Genomic DNA, 20,318 nt, shown 5'->3' with positions numbered 1-20,318 from the left:
AGAATACAAAAAGAGGTACCCAATGTCCTTTAAAGACATCTAAATAATTAAATGGTAAAGAAGAAATCACAAAGTGGAAAACTTCAAGACCACTGAGGTCTTTTAATATTCAACTGGTTAGAGTATATGCACACCTTTCCCTTCCATCCTTGTAGAACAACTTTTTGCCAGGTGTCCACCCTTTTCAGTTTTAGAGACTGGACTAGAGCCACTAGGCTGAGTCTTGACTGGCCTAAATGAATCATGGTGGTCATATTACCCTTTTGTAGTGATTGGTTTGGGCATGGACATGTCACAGCAGGTAACATTTCTGGCCAGGAAGATAGGAAATATTTTCAAGGCATTCTAAAAGGTTTCATTGCTCATAATAGTCATTTTATTATCAGTCTGAGAATGAAGCCAATACACAGAGAGATCAGAGCCAAAAAGACTTCAAAGAAGCAAAACCAGGTTCCAAGCATGCCACTCCTAGAGCTGCCCAACCTCTGGACTTGTTGATAGAGAAGAAAATAAGCCTTTTATTGCTTCAGGAAATTTAATTTACAATTTTCTGTTACCTGAACCTGCAAGCCTCTATACTAGTATAAACAAAATGCATTCACAAACAAAAATTCAATCATTACAGGTTGAAGTAAAAAGCAAAACAAGTCTTCCCCAGCCTTCCTGTCCCACTCCTAAAGAAGTTGTGTTACTGATGTCTGTTTTCAGAGCTTTTCTGATGGTTGTCATTAAAATTTCAAATATCCTTAAATCATTAGTATTGGTTTATAACTTTAGACAGATGATTACCTACCCTGAAAAATGGTAGAATTAATAACCTAACCTTTTCTTCTCATTTCCTTCCCATATGTTAGGCACAGTTTACATAATTACCTATAAATGTAATTGAATATTTTATGCTTTGTATATATATATATATATATATATATATTAGAAAACATCTGTAATATAATAAACAAATTCAACTATAAATTAAATAATTAAATCTATGAAAGAAAATTTTTTCAAGAAATTTCCAAATATCAAATTATAATGTTTGCTCACAATTTGTTTTTAGCTTTCTTAATGCCTATGTGAGAATACACATTCAGTTCTCTGTCTCATTTCCCAGGTTGTACCAGATGTTTTTTTGTTGTTATTGTTGTTTGTTTGTTTGTTTTTTGGTCTCATCCTTGATTAATAATTGATCTTTTTGGTTATAGGCTCAAAACTATTTTCCTGCCAGGTATGGTGGCATATGCCTGTAATCCCATTGGCTCAGGAGGCTGAGGCAGGAGAATCGCCAGTTCAAAACCAGCCTCAGCAATAGCAAGGTGCTGAGCAACTCAGTGAGACCCTAAATTTAGTCTCTAAATGAAATACAAAAAAGGGTTGGGGATGTGGCTCAGTGGTGGAGTACACCTGAGTTCCATCTCTACTACCAAAAAAAAAAAAAAAAAAAACCTGTTCAGAACTTCAAAGTTATTGCTCATTCATCTCAGAACCTGATATTACTTTTTATAAATCTGTTTAATTAAAACTTTGTAGAGAAACTTCTGTTGACAACATTCCCCCACCAAACACTACACGTTACTCTGCAACTCCCCGGCTCCTGCCTCCAGGCCCAAAACCTCAATACATTGCTTATCTAGACTTGGTGCCTTCTGTTCTTCTCCTCCCATCTCACCCTCTCTCCGTTTTCATCCTTTTGATTTTAACCTAATAGTCACAGTTTGATTTGTCCCTCCTAAAATACTATCTTATTTTTAAAATACAATTTAGTAATGATGATTTCTATTTACTTGGGAAAATAAAGGAATTTGTATTTAAATTATAATCACATAATTTGCTTGATGTCATTATTGATGTAAAATAATCCTGAAGAAAAACTACTATGAACATTATTCAAGTAGTTAGAACAGTAATCAAAAGAAAGTCACATTGATGAAATGCAGTCTAAAGAAAACCATAATGGGCTCTGATGGGATAACCTTTTTCAATCAGAGCTAATCCATAGCTAATGGGAGCACAAGTATCAGCCTAATATATGCCATGATCCTATACATTAAGTATTATTTGGTATGTGTTTATGTATGTGTTCAAAATATTTGTTATAATTTGATTGTTTAATCTAGTATTCACCAAGCTTTTATTGTAGCACACTTGGATATGTTTAAAGGTATTTGGTAAAAATGGTTCCATGGCCTGCTAAGTATGGCAAATAACACTGGGTATTTTCTACCAAAGATTCAAGATAAAAACTGAAAGCTCTAAGAAGCACATTGTCTTAGTCTGTTGAACTGTTATAACAAAATACTGTTTAGACGGTGGCTTATAAAAAAAACAAATTTATTTCTCAATCTGAAGGCTAGGAGATCTAAGATGAAGGTACCTGAAGATTTGCTGTCTGGTGAGAGCTTTCTTCCTGGTTCAGACACAGCTGTCCTCATACTACAACCTCTCATGGCAGAAAGGGCCAGTGGTCTCTCTGGCTCTTTTACAAGGGCACTAATCCTACTCAGGAGGGCTCTGCCCCTATGACCTAATCACATCCCACAGGCCTCAACTCCTAATACCATGCCTGGCAAGTAAAGATTCAACATGAATTTTGGAGGGACATAATTATTCAGACCACAGTATCCACCAATAAAGAAATATAATATATACAACAAGGTTTAAATATTAATACAGATTTCACAAGCTTATTTGAACATGATTGTTTTTTCACAGAATACTTATTAAAATTCTGTAGCAAACCATTCTGAAGAACAAGTTGTTGCTCACTGAAGGAATCATAACTAAAACTCTACTAAAATGCCTGTGTGACAATTTTGTCCAGCAATGCCTCCACGGATAATTATTTTATCCAAATAACTTCCATTAAGAGCACTTAATTTTACTGCCATTCTGTTTTAAACCTTCTGCAGACAGGCACACACCCTCACCACTTGGTAAGAATTTGTCTTGTCAAGGTCTAAATAAAACAATGGACAGTTCAAGTCGCATCTTTGAAGATTAGCAGCAGCATTTTACAAGGCTGACCCCCTCTTACTACGTGATACATTTACTTTCCTCCAAGTCACAAAACTCCATGACTCTCTAGCTGCTGCTTCTCAGATGCCTTTGTAGGTACCTGACGGCTCAGTTCTTCAATTGCTTCTTTTTATAAATATCTACAACCATTCCCTTAGTGATTCCATCCAATCTCAAAGTTCTAAATACCACCCGTATTTTGACAATTCCAATATGAACATTTCCAGCTCAGCTTTCTTCCCCAAACTCCAAAAACATCTTTATCTCAAATTTAGTATATCCAAACTCAACTTCTGATTTTCCCTCTTAAATGTCTTCTTCCTATAGCTTTCTCCATCTTAGTTAAAGGTAACTTTGTCCTCATAGTTACTTAGAATATAAGGCTCAGAATCATCCTTTTCCTCCTTTCACATCTATATTCAATTCATAAGCAAATATTTGTAGTTCTACTTTTAGAGTTCATCTGAATCTTACCATTTCACCTCAATTCCACTAACACCTTGGTGCAGTGCACATACTGCAAGGATTTCTCAGTATAAAACACTGAAATATCCTAATTGGTCTTCCTATTCCACCACAGAAATTACCCCTCTATGGTTTATTCTCAACACAGCAGCTACTGTGATCCTTTCAAAATGTTTAAAAGATCAAGACATTTATTTACTTAAAACATCACATTCCAAAGCCAAACCTTTACAACCTTTACAAAGGCTGCAAAGTCTTACATGAACTATAGGGCCACCTCCAAACTCTTATTACATTCATGAACTCATCTCTTGCTACTCTCATTTGCTCACTGGCCTCCAACTACTACACTGGCTTCTGTGCTATTACTAGAGCTTCTCATGCATGTAAATAATTCCCTTCAAGTCTCTGTGCAAATTCACCTTCTCAATGCTGCCTACACTGACCATCCTGTTGAAAATTACAACACATTCTCAAATTGCCTTTCTTTACCAAATTTTCTCTCCTGTGCTATTTTGTTTATCCTCAGTTTATCACCTTATTTGGTATTTTTTAATTGGTTCTTCTGAAGTTATACTTGAAAATAGAATCGATTTTGATAAAATTATATAAGCATGATATATATCTTATTGTAATTATGGATGAACACAATGTGGGATTCACTTAGGTATTTTCATAAGTACATAGGAAAATTATGTTAGACTTATTCTACTGTCTTTCCTATTTCTATCCCCCCTCCCTTCCCTTCATTCCCTTTGTCTAATCTATGGAACTTCTCTTCTTCCCCTCCCCCACTTTATTGTGGTTTAACTTCTACTATCAGTAAAAACATTTGCTCTTTGGTTTTGGGGGATTGGTTTATCATGGTTTTGTCTCCTTCTACAAGAATGTAAGTACCCCCTCACCTTTTATGATGTATTATATCACCTTTTATGATGAAAAATTATTGTATTATACCAATAAATGGAACTGTGCTAACAAATTATCTAGGTAGTTCCACCTGGGGAGTACATTTGAGTAGCAAAGTTACAAGGAAGAATCTGAATTTTGTAGGACAAGGTAAACCTGCATAATAAACAAATGAACTGCACATTCCCCCATCCCCTACCGACTTTTGTTGTCATGTAAACTACATATGGATTAACACTGCTTCATCTATTTTGCCTGATGCTATCATTATATGGAAGGAACCCCTGGAATAAGTAAGTTAGACAAGAACTTGTGCCTGACTTTTCAAAAATCTGATACTACTAAATTTTTTTAAGATATTCTAGTTCCTGAATTATATTTCTTTATGTCAGGTTTGGTTGTTGGGGCTTCTCTTCCCAGCTGTTAGTTTTCGTTAATGTCTGATAGTGCTTGGAAATCCGTATTTAGGAAACTACATGAAGTTGCCAATGGCTGACAAAGTTTCCTCGGTGTGTCTGCTTCAGATCTCCTCTTTGAACAGGAGTTAGGGTTCTGGGGAAGTATGTGGATGACAAATCAGAAGTTATTATTCTCTACAAAGGGCAAAGTAAAAAGGCCTTACTATGGAACTGAAGTGCTGCTTTTTTCACTTCTCCACTCACTCAGCCTTCCTATCACAACCCCATACCTTCCCTAGGAGCTCCCCAGGAACAATCCTTTTCTTCAAGAGTGGTTCTTGAAGATTAAGAAAGAAGAAAACAATCATAACTTTACTATATTCAATCTATCTGAATTTAAAATGTCAACATTAACAGAAAGAATATAAAAACTTTAGAGACCTACTCTATAGTAAGAAACTGATATTTGCTTATTTTGTTTGGCAATGATATAATTTTCCCCAGTGTTTGTTTTGTTGGTACCAGGAATTAAATCCAGGGATGCACAACCACTAAGCCACATCCCTAGCCCCTTTCATTTTTAGACATAGTCCTGCTAAGTTGCTTAGGGCCTCACTAAATTACAGAAGCTGACTTTACACCTCTGCCTCCCAAGCCGCTGGGACTACAGACCATGTACCACAGAACATGCCTAGTGTATTCCTTCAATTGCTCAACAAAACTCTATTTCAATACAATAACCCCAAGAATGTATAATTTGGTCAGGGGGTGCTGGGGATTCAACCCAGGGCCTTAACCACTGAGCCACAGCACCAGCTCATTTTTTTATATTTTATTTAGAGACAGGGTTTTGCCAAGTTGCTTAGGGCCTTGCAAAATTGCTGAGACTGGCTTTGAACTCAATCCTCCTACCTCAGCCTCCTGAGTTCCTGAGATTACAGACATGCACCATCATGCCTGGCACATATTCTTAATTGAATTTGAGAGATCTGAATTTGTATGGACTTAATATCATCTATGTCTATCATATTCCTATAGACACTTGAATGTTTAAGGAAAAGATAAGTCATATGAAAATTACTATTTTACTCAGGGTAGGACTTTTGACTTTTGTGAAGTATACATTACATTACTGTATTGTCATTTCCTCATAGTTTTCCATTTTCTATTTGTACATTCAGTCTGTACAAACCAGAAAACCATTTATTCAAGAAATTTATGATTATTAGTAAAATTTCCAATTGCTTACATACCAAACTACACACACACACACACACACACACACACACACAATTACCCAAGTATCTTTCTTGATATTTTATCTAAAGTTTCTATGATTCAGGGTCAATTTTTCCTTGGAAAAAAGTTATGCCAAACAGTCAAAAGTCAAGTCATAACAAATAAATAAATATTCAGAATAAATAAATAAATAAATACTCAGAATGAAGAAAAGAACAATAATCAGAAAATCAGGCCTTGGAGAAAAAGAGGGGCACATGCTAACAATACAAAAATAATGCATCCTTAAAGTTAATACTGATTTGAAAATCAGACCTCCGTCAAATGTTTCCTCTGATATGTGAAAGCTAACCCACAATAAGGGGGGTGAGGATAGCAGCTCAGTAGATTAGACAATGGGGAATGGAGGGAAGGAAAGGGGGATAGGAAAAGGAAAGACAGTGGAATGAATTGTTTGTATGTGTATATATATAAAACATGACAGTGAATCCCACCATTGTATACATCCACAGTGGGATGCTAATTAGAAAAAGATATATTCCATGCTTGTATAATTATATCAAAACGGATTCTATTGTCATTGTAAAAAAATAAAATTTAAATTTAAAAAAATTGAAAATGAGACCTCCACCCTTTTCTGCAGCATTCATTCTGTTTTATAGGCTATTTATGAGCCTCGACCCCAAATTCAAGATAATTTTTTTATTATCAAACAAAACTAGGGATTGGCTCAGTGATAAGAGTGCTTGCCTGGCATATTTGACACACTGGGTTTGATCCTCAGCACCACATAAAAATAAATAAATAAAGGTATTGTGTCCATCTACAACTAAAAAAAAAAAATTAAAAAACCCCAAAATAGGGCTGGGGATGTGGCTCAAGCGTGCGGCCCGGGTTCGATCCTCAGCACCACATACAAACAAAGATGTTGTGTCCGCCGAAAACTAAAAAAATATAAATATTAAAATTCTCTCTTAAAAAAAACAAAACACTAGGTTTAACATTCAAGAAAAAAGTAAGGAACACAAACATAATAAATTAATTTTCTTAACAATTCTCAAATTAAGGGCTGGGGATATAGCTCAGTGTTAAAGCACCTGCCTAGCATGCCCTGAGTTCAACCCCCCACACTGTGAAATGGAAAAAAAAAAAAAAAGGTAATTAACAATTAGTTTTTTGCAGTCTCTGCTTTTTCCCAACTAGGCCTAAAGAAGAAAAAATTGGTGGCAGAACACTTGTTTGGGAAAGCAAATAGGCCAAAACTATTGTAAATAAAATCTTCAAGCCACCAAAATTTGGGAGAGAAGGAAAAGAAAACAGCAAATTATCAAATGACAATAAAACAAGATCCTATCAGTTTTCGGATTAGACAAAAGTAACTTCATGGGGAATACACCCTACAATCTGCATATGTCCCATTGCTTATATACATCCTTTATACCTCCAGAAGTACATAATAAACTTTGAACAATAAAATGACAACAGAGAACATTGGGTTGTAAATATTTATATTTCTTGCACTCACACACAATGCTGTATGAGACATTACTAGTTTTAATAAGTATCCATAGGATTAATACTCATATGGAGTATAATGTGAAAAAGTGCAGAACTAAAGAAATAAATCTATCTGAAACAAAAGCACACATTTCTTAGGATTTAAAAATATTGCACATAATAAGGTTGCACAGAAATTACTGGCTGGCTTTACAAACAGAATGAGGTATTAGTCAAACTCTAGATAAAGGTAAGTGCAAAGAGGAAGAACTACACAAACAAAAAAAAATACACATAAATTCATATTAAGACCTAGAGTACCAACAACTAAGAAAGAAATGTAAAAAGACGTATAAGTAGCTATGATTTCAACCCTACAAAATCATTAGCTAGGGACTAAACACATAACAGTCTCTTGGCAATGTTTCATAAGTTTTCAATTTTTTTTCCAGCTTAACTAAGAGCAGTATAATCATTTCTCTTACCTCAATTCTACAATAGAAAGACACAGTTCTGTGGTAAATATCAAACCATCCCTTTCTAAAGCTTTCAGTGGCAATTAACCAAGATACCGCTCTCCTATGCTGAATAAATTAGTTCACAAACATTTAGCAACCCAATTCAGATGCTACAGAGCATGCAATTTTAAATTAGCAAAGGCTTCACTGCAAAAATCATTCAACTTCACACAATTATAACTTTTAAAGTTTAATCCTGATGTATCAAGCAAACTCAATCTTTTTTTTGGTGGGGGAAGGGGGTGATAAAACTGGCCACGTTACTGAACCCAAGGGCAGGTAGAAAGGAAAAAATAATAATAATAATAAAACCCAGGCAGATTTATATCTCTTTAAAGAACCTTTCCTAATCAGAAAAATTAATAATTAGATTTTTGTCTACTAGCTGAATTCTTCAAAAACAATTTAAATATATGTTAATAGCTATGTCAAATTGTTTAAAGTAAGTGAAATCATGCACTTGTCAAAATAGTTCACAGAAAACTGTTTTACATCAAAGATACTGACAAAGAGTCAACTAGGTGGGTTTAGTGAGAAAAGAAAAAGAACCAACTATTGTCCTGAACAATCAGTGTATGTAGTAACCATATTTCCTCTTCGTTGAGTGACAGTCCTGCAGTGCTTGCTAGAGCCATGAAATCTATTTTCAGTCTGTACTGTATGTCGATTGCTGGTATCAAAGCCACTAAAAGAGAACATTTTCTCCATATCTTCAAACATGTCATCAAACAATCCACCTCCAAAAGAAAACTCCTGAAAATGATGCCTTTGTCGACTAGAACCATCCTGGCGTGTCTGGAAGTGATTTTCAAAATGCTTCTTAGACCGAGTATTTTGGTTTTGACCAAAAAAACTAAAGTCTTTAAACAAATCATCAAAATTGAAGTTAAATGACTGCTCAAAAGGACTTCCACTGCTTCTTTGTCCTTTACCATTAGTAAAAGCACTGTGTCCAAGGGTATCATACTCTTTTCGTCTACTAGCATCTGAGAGTGTTTCATATGCTGAAAGAGATAAATTACATATATTCAAATTTCTTCAAATATGATTTTAACTCTATATTTTAGGGAAGGAGGTCATATCACAAGTAAAAGCAAAGCCCTACAAACATTAAATAACCAATATCGGTTAAATGAATGCAACCATTACCAGAAAGAAATTTGTTGACAACAATTACAAAGTTCTAAGAAATTTAATTTTTCACTTCCTTACTACTTAATGAAAAAGTTTAATTCCAACTCTCTAATCAGTTACCATCAACTCTTGAATATTCACAAAGTGCAATTTATTTTGAAACTATTCTTAAGTTAAAATGTTTTTCATACTTTTTCTTTAAAGACAAATGGGTTTTGAAATACAGATTAAATGAAGAAAATGTCAGAGACTATATTAGGTTTTTTATATTTAATCTACATACTTAATATTATGTTTCATAAATCAGTTGCAAGAATTCCTTTTTTAAATTCCTTTTTACATAGAAACAGCAGTGTTTTACAAATAATAATAAAATAATATTTTCAATATTTTAAGATCTGAATGTCTATTCATTCATTCATGAACCAAAGTATTATCTGTTATGAAAAAATATCTCACAATCTCACTATATTTATATGTAAATTCCTCTCTTGTGTGTTCTCCCATCTCCATGAAACCTTCAAATACATAGACTTCTTAGCATTCTCTTTACCGATTAATACCCATGAGACATAAGGAAAGTCATTTGTTTACCTTCTGCAATCTCTCTGAATTTTGCTTCAGCATCAGGACTCTTATTTTTGTCAGGATGGTACTTCATGGCCAATTTGTGAAAAGCCTTCTTGATTTGACGCTCTGATGCTGACTTTGGCACACCTAAGATATCATAGTAGCTTTTTGAGGCCAAAATTAACTCCGTTATCATTAAAATGCAGATTGCAAAGATGAAAACTGACTGGGGAGTAGCCATTTCTAATATCCTAAAAGAGAAAGGGGGAAAAAATTTTACCCACGGAACTAATCTTAACACTTTTTAAAAAAGAAACCCAATGAACCTTTATATATGAAGTAAATAATGCAGCACAAAAATGTTCAGCAAATACTATCTTGTACATTCTATTGTATTGGTTAGTATTTGTGTCACTACATCCCTATTTCCAGTCTGGCTTACCTGCTGAAATGAATGCTGACTGTTGCTTTCTTAGGGAAGGAAGAATTCTACTATATAGATATCCTGGGCTATTTACATTGGTAATGCACTGTTCCCCCTGTGAAGCTAAATACATTATTTTCTTTTCAGAATACAAATTCTTGAAAGGAAGACTGGGATCTTTTAAATTAATTTTGCATTTTTTTCTTTAATTTTTGTTATGCTTATATATATGATGGGTCTTCAATAATATCTAGTAAAAATCAGTTTTTGTGTCTCCTCTGTATTTGACTCAAGTATGAGAGGAATGGCAAAACCAAGAAAGATGATTCTCAATTTGGTTGAATTCTACTTGTTCTTTAAAAGGTCAACACAATTTGTAAGTTATAAAACCTGTACAAATGCAAGATCCCAAATGTTCAACAAAGAAGTATGGACAAATAAGTTCTGTTTAAATTTACTCCTATTTAAGAATTCTATTAAGGCTGTCAGAAAATATGAAGTGATTTGATGGGTACTTTAAAGCAGATTCTTATTTTCAAACTTCTAAGTAATTAAAATATTTATCTTAACTTTAAATTACTAGAAGTTTTACCTTAGATTTCAATTTAAGAATTCCTGATAATATATACTTAATGATTTGAGATTCAAAACTAAGTGATCCTGGTTTTTTAATGCTGTACCATAGAAATCCTTAATAACCTATGATGACCTAACAAGGCTGACGAAAAGGCACTATGATTTGTTGAAACTGCCTGCCTTCCTCTCCTGTGGCCCTTCCTGGGAATAATCAGCAGGTGTATTACTTTTTTTTTTTTTCTCCAGAGCTTTACTCATAGTCACGGGTACCAAGGATCAAGTACAACCTCCTGGTGTAAAGAACACAAAGAGAACATGTCCAGTGGACACCGCATCCAAGGCAGGCTGCTCCAGATTCCAAGGCGGGTCTAACCACTGACAGGCACCTCGATGGCTAATAAACGTTACTCCAAGGTTTCAAGTTGAACATCTGATAATTTTTTAGTAAACTAACTTTTCCACTAAGCTAACTTCTCATTCGGACCCGCTGGACAGCGGCCTGGGCCTTACTTTCCAGTGCCAGCGGTTGGACCATCCAACCTTCATCACAAGGCAACCAGCCCTGTCCGTCCAAGCCCCACCATCAGGGCTCCCTGAGGCCTGGGGCCCAGACCAGCGAGAAGCTGTCTGAAAGCCAACGACACAACCCAACACACAGAACACTCTGTTTTGTAGTTTGGTCATCTCCTGATGTTTCCTTCGCCAAGAACCCGCAGCCCGAAGCCCTTGCGGCAACCGCGACAGACATGGAGGCCAATATTGCCCCAAACAAGAAGCCACTGTTCCGGGGACGCTCCAAATCCCACTCCCAGCGACTCCCGGCCTCGTCCCTCACCCGCACTCTCCAGCTACCGCTCCTCCTCCACCGAGCCGAGGCGCCGGTGACGCTCACGAACCGCTCCGTTCGGTTGCTGGGGCTCGGCCCCTCACCCCAGCTTCCGCGGCCTCCTGGAGCCGGCGCGCGCCCCACTGCCTCCGGCACAATCACCTCTCGCTCCCCGCACCGCCTAAGCCACCGCGTCCCCTCTCAGCCCGCTCCCAACTGGCGGGCGACTGCTGCTGGAGCCACCGCCTCAGGAGACGACCTACACGAAACGCTTCCCCATTGGCTCCCACCTACCCACCTGACCCTGGCGCCCTACGCGCACGTGGAAAACTGTTGTTGCCGCTCAGCCTGTGCGTCACTTCCTACCCCACCCCTTCGAAGGGCCGTACTGAAGCATGCGGAGGCGGAAGTGAGTCAACATTTCCTACGTCTTTCCCCTGGGCGAACCTCTGCGCAGGCGCGGTGGCTTAGGCTGCTGGACCAGCTGCCCCGCCTCAGGAAGAAGGGCCCGCCTGCGCCCCTCGCTGGTCCCGGTCTTCCGGGACCTTACCCGAGTGATGCCCCGCTATTGCGCCGCGATTTGCTGTAAAAACCGCCGAGGACCGAACAATAAAGACCGGAAGCTGAGCTTTTACCCGTGAGTAGTCCCTTGAGCAGAAGCGTTAGCGTTAGGCCGTGGTCCTGTAGCCTTTGGAGCTAGCCTTTGGAGCTGTCTGTTCTTCAGCTGCTTGACGTAGTGGTCATCGCGCAAGAGGAGTGTTCAGTGTGTATCTTGAGGGGCCTGTTGGTGCTCAACAAAGGAGTTAAAACAGTGAATCTTGAGAGATGCTCGATGATATTTCAGAACCTTTACTCCACTTTACCTGACATCATTTCCTGAAATGACATTTACCACCATTTAGGGTACATCAAACCGGCCAGGTGGGAAGGTGCGCCCAAAGTTAATTTGCACTCCCTGTGAGATCGCACAGGTGTAATTTAAATCCATTTTTTTTTCCTCCTGAGAAACTTTATCAGGAAAGATTAGGTAACCGACGACCTTGAAAGTTTGGTGTCAAAGCTGGAGTTATGACCTGTGTCCTTTTCAGAGATGTGTATGCTGTTCATGAATAGAACAGGGTAAACGTTACTCTGAATGACTAGGACCCCGAATTATTTCCGTGAAATTAGAGAGTACTGATTTCCATGCAGAACAGGGAAGCAGTGTTGTGTAAAGAGTCTCAGGCTCCAAAGCCGTATTTTTACTAAATTAAAAAATCCTGGTTCCTTTACTCGTAGCTGAATGACAAGTAATTTAGGCTGTCAGTGCTCAGCTCTCTCATTTGTAAAATGGAGATATTAGTGGAACTTACTCACGCTTACTTTGCAGGAGGTACAGGCTTAATGTATATAAAAAGCCTGTGAAAATCAAAATATTTAAAATATTCTATTTCCTTTTTTCTTGTATTTAAAAATAATTTTTTAGAGCTGATCTCTTTGTTTCTTTTTCTTATTTTCACCAGATGTATTGTGAATCCCATTTTCCTTTAGACCAAAAACTATCATTCACTAATGGTCAGCTGCTTTCCATCATCTGAAGTATTGAGGGGAAAAAAATTGATAACCTTAAGTAATTCATACTACATGACAATATATCCAGTAATGTCTCCTTGGATCCCTTCCACAGAGGTAGTTATTTTAGGAGTAAAAAATCTAATCCATTGTCAGTTAAAAAGCAGATGCTACTATATTAATGGTTCTAAGATTTGTAGTAAAAGATCATGTTAAACTAATATTTCCCAGGTTTATTTGGCCTTTGATTTGGGAGGCATAATCCTGCACTAATCAATTGTTTAACCTATATGATCTCAAAGTTACTATATTTAAGGAGGAAAAACTAATTCCAAATGAATTATGAAGATCGTTTGTAAAGACTTTTTCCTCAAAATGTGAATCAAAAGTGAGATTTTTAAAAATTGGGGTTTTTATAAGTTACCTGTGTAATCCACAAAATAAAAATTCAGTTTTATTCCCTAATAGCACCAAACTACCACACTTGAAGACTTGAATTTGCTCATCCTCACATTATAGCAAGCTGTAGTATATAAGTTTATATGAATGGTAATTCAGTAAATAGAGGCATACAATGTCCAATTTATAGTGTGATTTTTATATGTACTGGGGGGATTACATAAAATAAACAAAATTACCAGACAAATTAAACAAGTATGAAGCTACTCAGTTATTCAGGAAACATGTCCTAAGAGATTTCTTAAAGATTTATTTGTTGAGGAATTACTGCATTGCAGTTAGTAATTAGGATAGTCACAAAATGTTATTTTTTTAATGGTTTGCTAACTTACCCTATAGGTACAATGGAAATAATTTGGAAACAGCATCCTTACATAAGAATCATATGAGAAAGCATTATTTTAAAAGGCTTCTTCTCATTTTAGACATACCAAAAGGTTGAACTTATTCTTTTTACCTTTAAATACTTTTTCTGGTTATGCGTATCATACTTCTAAATCTAAGTGTCATATGCAAGCTTAGAATATTTTAAAACATATGAATATTGTTTTTATGGTAGTAACTTCCAAAGATCATTTAATTTTTTTTCCACATAGGATATCAGAATTAAAAATTATTTCCTACAATATACCCAGACTCTCTTCCCCTAGGATCTTATAAATTTAGCAGAATTTAGGAAGGGGAAAAAAAAAATTCTGCTTACTATAAAGCATAAACTTAGTAGTTGGGATGAGAGGGCATGTAGGATAGCTACATTTTGTATGAGAAACCCATATTGTTACTATTTTTTTAAATAGGAAACTATCATTTAGAACATGCCTAGGAAAATCATTAAATGAGATATATGTCACTGTAAACTTCTGTTTAGAACACTTTAAGGCAAACATTTAAACTGGTTGGAAGTTTTGTTTTTTTTTTTTTTAAAGAGAGAGAATTATTTTTTTGTAGATGGACACAACACAATGTCTTTATTTTTATGTGGTACTGAGAATCAAACCTGGGTTGCTAGGCGAGCCCTCTACCACTGAACCACAATCCCAGCCCTAGTTGGAAATTTTTTCCTACTAAATTCTGCCATTGTCCAGTTTTGCCTTTAAAACAAACTGCAATATGTTAAAGCCAACTCTAAATCCAGGTTATTGTCAATAAAGGAACAAAATGTATGGAGAACTATCTTGCCTTTCTCTCTTTTATATCTTATTTCTTTCAAATAAAATATCCAAGTTTGTCTTTATTAACATGTTTAGTTCTTTTCTGGCTTCAGAGTTTCTTTTTTAGAACTTGAATTTTAGAGTTCCCAGTAAGTAGGTTACAGAAATTAAGTAATATCACATGGGTAGAATTGAAGCTGATATCAGTAAAGAGAATGGAATGTTAGTAGTTTTATGCAAGTATTCATTTTATTCTCCTAAATCATTTGTTTGAAATAATGTTGCCTTATTTTAAAATTAAAGCTAATGCTGCCTAAAATTATAGGCAAGAAACTATGTGACTTGTAGTATTAATATGAAGTACTTTTGAGAGGAAATTTGTAATTTATGCAATGCTCTTTCCTACTTCTAGTCAAACTGTACAATAAAACAAAGGTGGAACATAATCCACAGAAAATATGAATAGATTTTATCCTTTGCAGGAATACCTGTTTTACTTGAAGGGACTCTGAATTCTGTTTTACAAGCTATTCTCAGGCAAAAACTTTGGCTTCTATTATATCGTGCGTGTCTTAGTACTCTTACTGTAGAGAGATAATATGGTAGTTGTCATGAAGATGCTCTTGTTTAGTGGGGATGGGTATCTAGCTTTTGCAGCACTTGACAAATAGTGCTAGATATATATGTTTAGAATCTAGCAAAATGTAAAAATACAGCAAATTTTCTTTTTCTGTTTTTTTTTTTTTATAATTTCAGGTTTCCTCTACATGACAAAGAAAGACTTGAAAAATGGTTAAAGAATATGAAACGTGATTCTTGGGTTCCTAGTAAATACCAGTTCCTATGTAGTGACCATTTTACTCCTGACTCTCTTGACATCAGATGGGGTATTCGTTATTTAAAACAAACTGCAATTCCAACAATATTTTCTTTGCCTGAAGACTATCAGGTATTGGAGTGGGGGCAGTAATGCTGAGCATGGTGACACATCATAGGGTGGCAGGTGATGGGTACAGAGAGTAAGAGGGAAAGATAACTTTTGGGAAAATGAATACTTGAGGAAAAGGAACACTAATTTGCACTTTTACTAAAAGTAATGTAGTTTTTAAAAATTTAAATTGTTGTGAAGTGTAGTTTAAGAAACAGAAGGTAATGTATACAATCTTAAGTTATTAATGTAAATTAATAATAAGTTAAGCTTTTTTGTTGGGTGTTTTAATGATTGAAATGTTTTATATATTGAATGTGCTTAATGCTTTTCAAAAAACATTTTAAGATATATTTAAATCATATGTTTAGAGTATTTTTTAACTAAACAAATGTGCTTGCCCAGCATAGTGCCTAAAGTTACAATTAAGTAGTCATGACTAATTAATAAGAGAATAAGTCTTTTTAGAATTTGAAAATATTATTTTCTAGGGAAAAGACCTCTCCAAAAAAAAATCTCAGAAGAAAAAATTGGAAGAGAAAGAAGTGTGCCTAAAAGCCAGGTCAGAAGAATCATTTGCATCAAATGAGGCAAAGAATATTACAGTTAACACAGATGTGCTTCCTGAACATGTAGAATTGCTTGATTCGTCTGCCTTGCTGAAGCCAACAGCTCCAAAGCCAGGAAGCTTACAAAATAAAGTATTAACTCTTAATCTAGTTAAGGAAGACACTGAAAATCTGAAATCTACCCTGGAAAAATCAATTAACCAAGATTTAGATTTAAGAGAATTTCATACATCTTTTGAGAATCAAAATTCTACAACTATTACTTTGACGACTTCAAATTCAGAAGGTAGTCACCAGTCTTTGGAAAGCCAAGAAGTACTTGAAATAACAACCAGTCATCTTGCTAATCCAAACTTTACAAATAATTCCATGGAAATTAAATCACAGGAAAATCCATTCTTATTCAGCACAGTTAATCAAACAGTTGAAGATATAAACACAAATAAACAATCTGTTATTGCCATTTTTGTGCCCACAGAAAATTCTAAACCTGTAGTTAATTCCTTTATACCTGCCCCCAAAGAAACCATGGAAATGGAAGACTTAGACACTGAAGACTCCTTATATAAGACTATAGATCATGGGGCAGAAGTTTTACAAATTGAACATTCTTATTGCAGACAAGACATAAATAAGGAACATCTTTGGCAAAAAGTCTCTAAACTACATTCAAAGATAACCCTTCTAGAGCTACAAGAGCAACAAACTCTAGGAAGATTAAAGTCTTTAGAAGCTCTTATAAGCCAGCTAAAACAGGAAAACTGGTTATCAGAAGAAAATGTCAAGATTATAGAAAACCATTTCACAACATATGAAGTCACTATGATATAAAGAAGTTTTAAAGCTATGGTTTTATATATGCTTTTTCCAGCTAAACCAAATTTCCTGTAAAGTGAACTTTTTCCTATATAATGTTCTCATCTTGATGAAGTTACAAAAGTGCTCTAATATCATGAACTGCATCCTATTCTTAAAATGCTCATTAATAAGAAAAATAGTTGTTGTGAAGAAGAGAAAAATAGTTAAATTTGGGTAGTTTCCCAAATGAAAATATAGTAAATAGATAATGAGTCAGTAATAAGAGGCCAAAGATATGGTCAAAACACCCCAAAATAGTTGAGGTTGGTTCTTCCACTGACATATGACATGACCAAAGTACTTATCAAGATTGAGCCCCAGTCCCTAATTTGCAAAATAAGGGCCCTTACTAGAACTCAGTCGGTTTCTTTGTAGTCCCTTCCCTTTGTATTTATTGATACTTTTATTAAAACAGTTTTTCTATAAGATTATATGTACTTATATCATAGAAATTGGGGAGAATTTGATATTCACTATTATTGCATTCTCTGACCTTTTGGCTATAGTTAGGTATCTTACATAAAGGAAAATATGGCTATTCTAATTTTTATTCAGTTGAACTCAGATTTTAGGAGAGGTACCTTAAACTTGAAAGAATATATATTTTAGTACCTTACATGTAGCTGACCATGTTTAAGTCATTTAAGTTTTTTAACATCCTTATTTATAAAATTATATTTATAAACCAAAAATATAGGTTAATTTTAAATATATATGCATATTTTAGAAGTTATAGTCTGTATCTATTTCTTAATAGGTGTAGCTTTTAAAGTATATGCTTGTATCATTTTTTAAATCCAAAATAATAGAGTAATACTTTATTATATATTCCCATGTATTTTATTAAAATTTATAAGCAAATTATAGATAAGTGATGATGTCCTTAGGAAAACAAAGTTTTTCTCTTGGGAAAGAGAGGTGTTGGTGATATAAATAAAAATAAAGTTTATATCTGCATGAACTAAGAAATATAAATGTAAAAGCAAAGTCGTTTTGGTAAAACCCAAATGTGAACAAGAGACAATATATTCTTTAATATCTGTTAAATTAAAAATACTACTATCTAAAAGGATGGTTTTGAGAATTCTATGAGGTAACACATAATTTTTGGACCTGGAAAATAGGAGGTGCTCAATAATTATTAGTTAACTGAATAGCTGATCATTTTGTTAATGAATGGTAATTATTTTTATTATATTTCAGTTAAGTTTTAGGCTAATAAAATTAATTGGTATTTGATAATGTGTTTGCTAATTATAAAAAGATCAGAACTATCTTATTAAATGACCATGGTGGGGAAAACTTAAGTATTCCCATATTGCATATTACTGATACTTAAAGTGAATAATACAGATAAAAATAACAAGTCACAAAATATTATTTTAACTTAGTTTAAACTTAATAAAGTATAAGTATTTTCATGGCTTTCATATACATATACACACATATATATGCACATACTTGAATCACTAATACTGGAGGACTTGCGCTTTGTGCATGCTAGGCACAAAGTCTACTGCGAAATTCCCAACCCTTGCCTTTTCTATAAATAATTGAAGGTACTCTCAACCTAACCCAGCTAACCTCTAAATCAATATTTTCAGATTCTGGCCTACATTATTTCCTATTTGGACTATTACAGAAGCCTCTTAGCTAATCTTGCCTTTGTTTTCAGTCTTCTATTTCCATATTATCTTGGATTCTGCTGTTATTTTTTTTTAACCTAAATTATAAATCTATCACCCACCCACTCCATAACTTCTAGCTCAGACATCTCACATTACTCACTAATACCTAAAGATAAAGCCAAAGTTATTACTGTTATATCTGATTCTCTGTAATTTTGTTTATCCTGTGATCTACCTTCACTGAATTTCTTAGCATTTTGCAAGGATGACAGACATGCATCTGTCCCTGTGTCTGCTTGCTTTATTCCCTCAACCAGTCTGTCAAAATTATATTTCAGCATTGGTGGACTTTTTTCCTGCCTGCTTGTCTTCCAACCTGAGGATTTCATCACAAGCTTCATTGAGAAAATCAAAACGATCATAAAACACCCCTGATAGGGACTGAATTGTGGCCTCCTATACATATTTTGAAGCGCATCTATATTTGGTCATAGGGCATTTAAGGAATTAAAGTTAAATGAGGGGATATGGGTGGGGTTTTGATTCAATAGGGTTAGTGTGTTTACAGGAAGAAATACCAGGAAACTATTCTCCCTATATGAGGAACACAGCTGTGTCCTAGAAAGGAACACACTCTAGTGAGACCCATACCTGGTATCTAACCTATAGAACTATAAGGAATTTATGTTGTTTCAAGCCACTAAGGTGAGGTGATTGTTAACGAAGCGATAGTAAAATAATATGGTCACAATCTAAGATTCAACTTTATTTACTTAGTTTACTGAGGACTCAGCTTTTTTACTGAAATACAAGTAGTGCTTTATTCAGAGGTTGTATTTAATGACATCACATATGCAAATATGATTTGTAAACTAAAAAGCTATAGAAATGCCAGCTAGTAACATTGTTGTTTGATTACTCTTTGTAATGGTCTTAGATTAAAAACGAAAAAATGTATTTGTATTCTTGTGTTTATACATAGAGACTTTATTACTGTTCTCCTCTGAAAATGAAAAAAAAAATGTAGTCATTCCTCAATATTTTGCTACTGTGGAAACTCACAGTCATGATCCAGATATGAGAACTGGCTAGAAAAATTCAATTCTTGTCACTAAGGCAAAAAAAAAAAAAAAAGTCACAGATTTGCTACTAAAACATGCATTCTAAAACCAAGATTTCCTAAATTATAGAATTAGAAAGTTTGAAACTCTGTGAGCCTCCTAAAAATTATCAGAGTATTTTTCAGAATTTTTTTTAAGAGAGAGAAAGAGAGAAAAGAGATAATTTTAATATTTTTTAGTTTTTGGCAAAAACAACATCTTTGTATGTGGTGTTGAGGATTGAACCTGGGCCGCACGCATGCCAGGTGAGCGCGCTACTGCTTGAGCCACATCCCCAGCCCCTTTTTCAGAATTTGTATGGAAGGAAGTAGGGAAGATAAGATGGATGGATGGCTGAAAGAGAGGAAGACTCCATAAAAGGAAGGAAAGGAGAAGGGAGGGAGGAAGGAAAGCAGATGGACATATAAATGTGTTTGGTTTGACAACTGTGCTTTCCTAGGAAATAGCTCAAGACTGTGAAGGAGAAATCAGGTGAAGATTCTTCC

General features: G+C 35.0%; 2 protein-coding genes across 3 annotated transcripts; one reads left to right on the top strand and one right to left on the bottom strand.

Annotated features, from left to right (window-relative positions):
- Positions 1–7,520: 7,520 nt before the first annotated feature.
- On the bottom strand, positions 7,521–11,826 carry Dnajb9 (DnaJ heat shock protein family (Hsp40) member B9). The gene is made up of 3 exons (XM_026408179.2): positions 11,578–11,826; positions 9,767–9,993; positions 7,521–9,042 (listed from the first exon to the last, which is right to left on the bottom strand). The coding sequence occupies exons 2-3, from the start codon at positions 9,981–9,983 to the stop codon at positions 8,591–8,593; spliced, it is 669 nt and encodes a 222-aa protein (XP_026263964.1). The 5' UTR covers positions 9,984–9,993; positions 11,578–11,826; the 3' UTR covers positions 7,521–8,590.
- A 202-nt stretch (positions 11,827–12,028) lies between these two features.
- Positions 12,029–19,714, top strand: Thap5 (THAP domain containing 5). Of its 2 annotated transcripts, XM_026408616.2 has the most exons (4): positions 12,130–12,205; positions 13,071–13,236; positions 15,486–15,678; positions 16,149–19,714. In XM_026408616.2, the coding sequence occupies exons 3-4, from the start codon at positions 15,532–15,534 to the stop codon at positions 17,055–17,057; spliced, it is 1,056 nt and encodes a 351-aa protein (XP_026264401.2). In that variant the 5' UTR covers positions 12,130–12,205; positions 13,071–13,236; positions 15,486–15,531; the 3' UTR covers positions 17,058–19,714. The 2 variants fall into 2 exon arrangements, with proteins under 2 accessions (XP_026264392.2, XP_026264401.2); XM_026408607.2 differs by lacking the exon at positions 13,071–13,236 and having other exon boundaries at positions 12,029–12,205.
- The last annotated feature ends 604 nt before the right edge of the window (positions 19,715–20,318 follow it).

Source organism: Urocitellus parryii, chromosome 3 (assembly GCF_045843805.1).
Source record: "Urocitellus parryii isolate mUroPar1 chromosome 3, mUroPar1.hap1, whole genome shotgun sequence".
Classification (NCBI taxonomy): domain Eukaryota; kingdom Metazoa; phylum Chordata; class Mammalia; order Rodentia; family Sciuridae; genus Urocitellus; species Urocitellus parryii.
Note: the sequence above shows the minus strand (reverse complement) of the source record. Positions and strands in the feature narration are given on the sequence as shown.

Excerpts from the sequence above, each read along its gene's own strand:
- Thap5 (XM_026408607.2), top strand. The coding sequence starts at position 12,126 with ATGCCCCGCTATTGCGCCGCGATTTGCTGTAAAAACCGCCGAGGACCG. Across the intron at positions 12,206-15,485 it reads CGGAAGCTGAGCTTTTACCC|GTTTCCTCTACATGACAAAG; the intron begins GTGAGTAGTCCC and ends TTATAATTTCAG. Across the intron at positions 15,679-16,148 it reads CTTTGCCTGAAGACTATCAG|GGAAAAGACCTCTCCAAAAA; the intron begins GTATTGGAGTGG and ends ATTATTTTCTAG.
- Dnajb9 (XM_026408179.2), bottom strand. The coding sequence starts at position 9,983 with ATGGCTACTCCCCAGTCAGTTTTCATCTTTGCAATCTGCATTTTAATG. Across the intron at positions 9,043-9,766 it reads ATTCAGAGAGATTGCAGAAG|CATATGAAACACTCTCAGAT; the intron begins GTAAACAAATGA and ends TATCTCTTTCAG.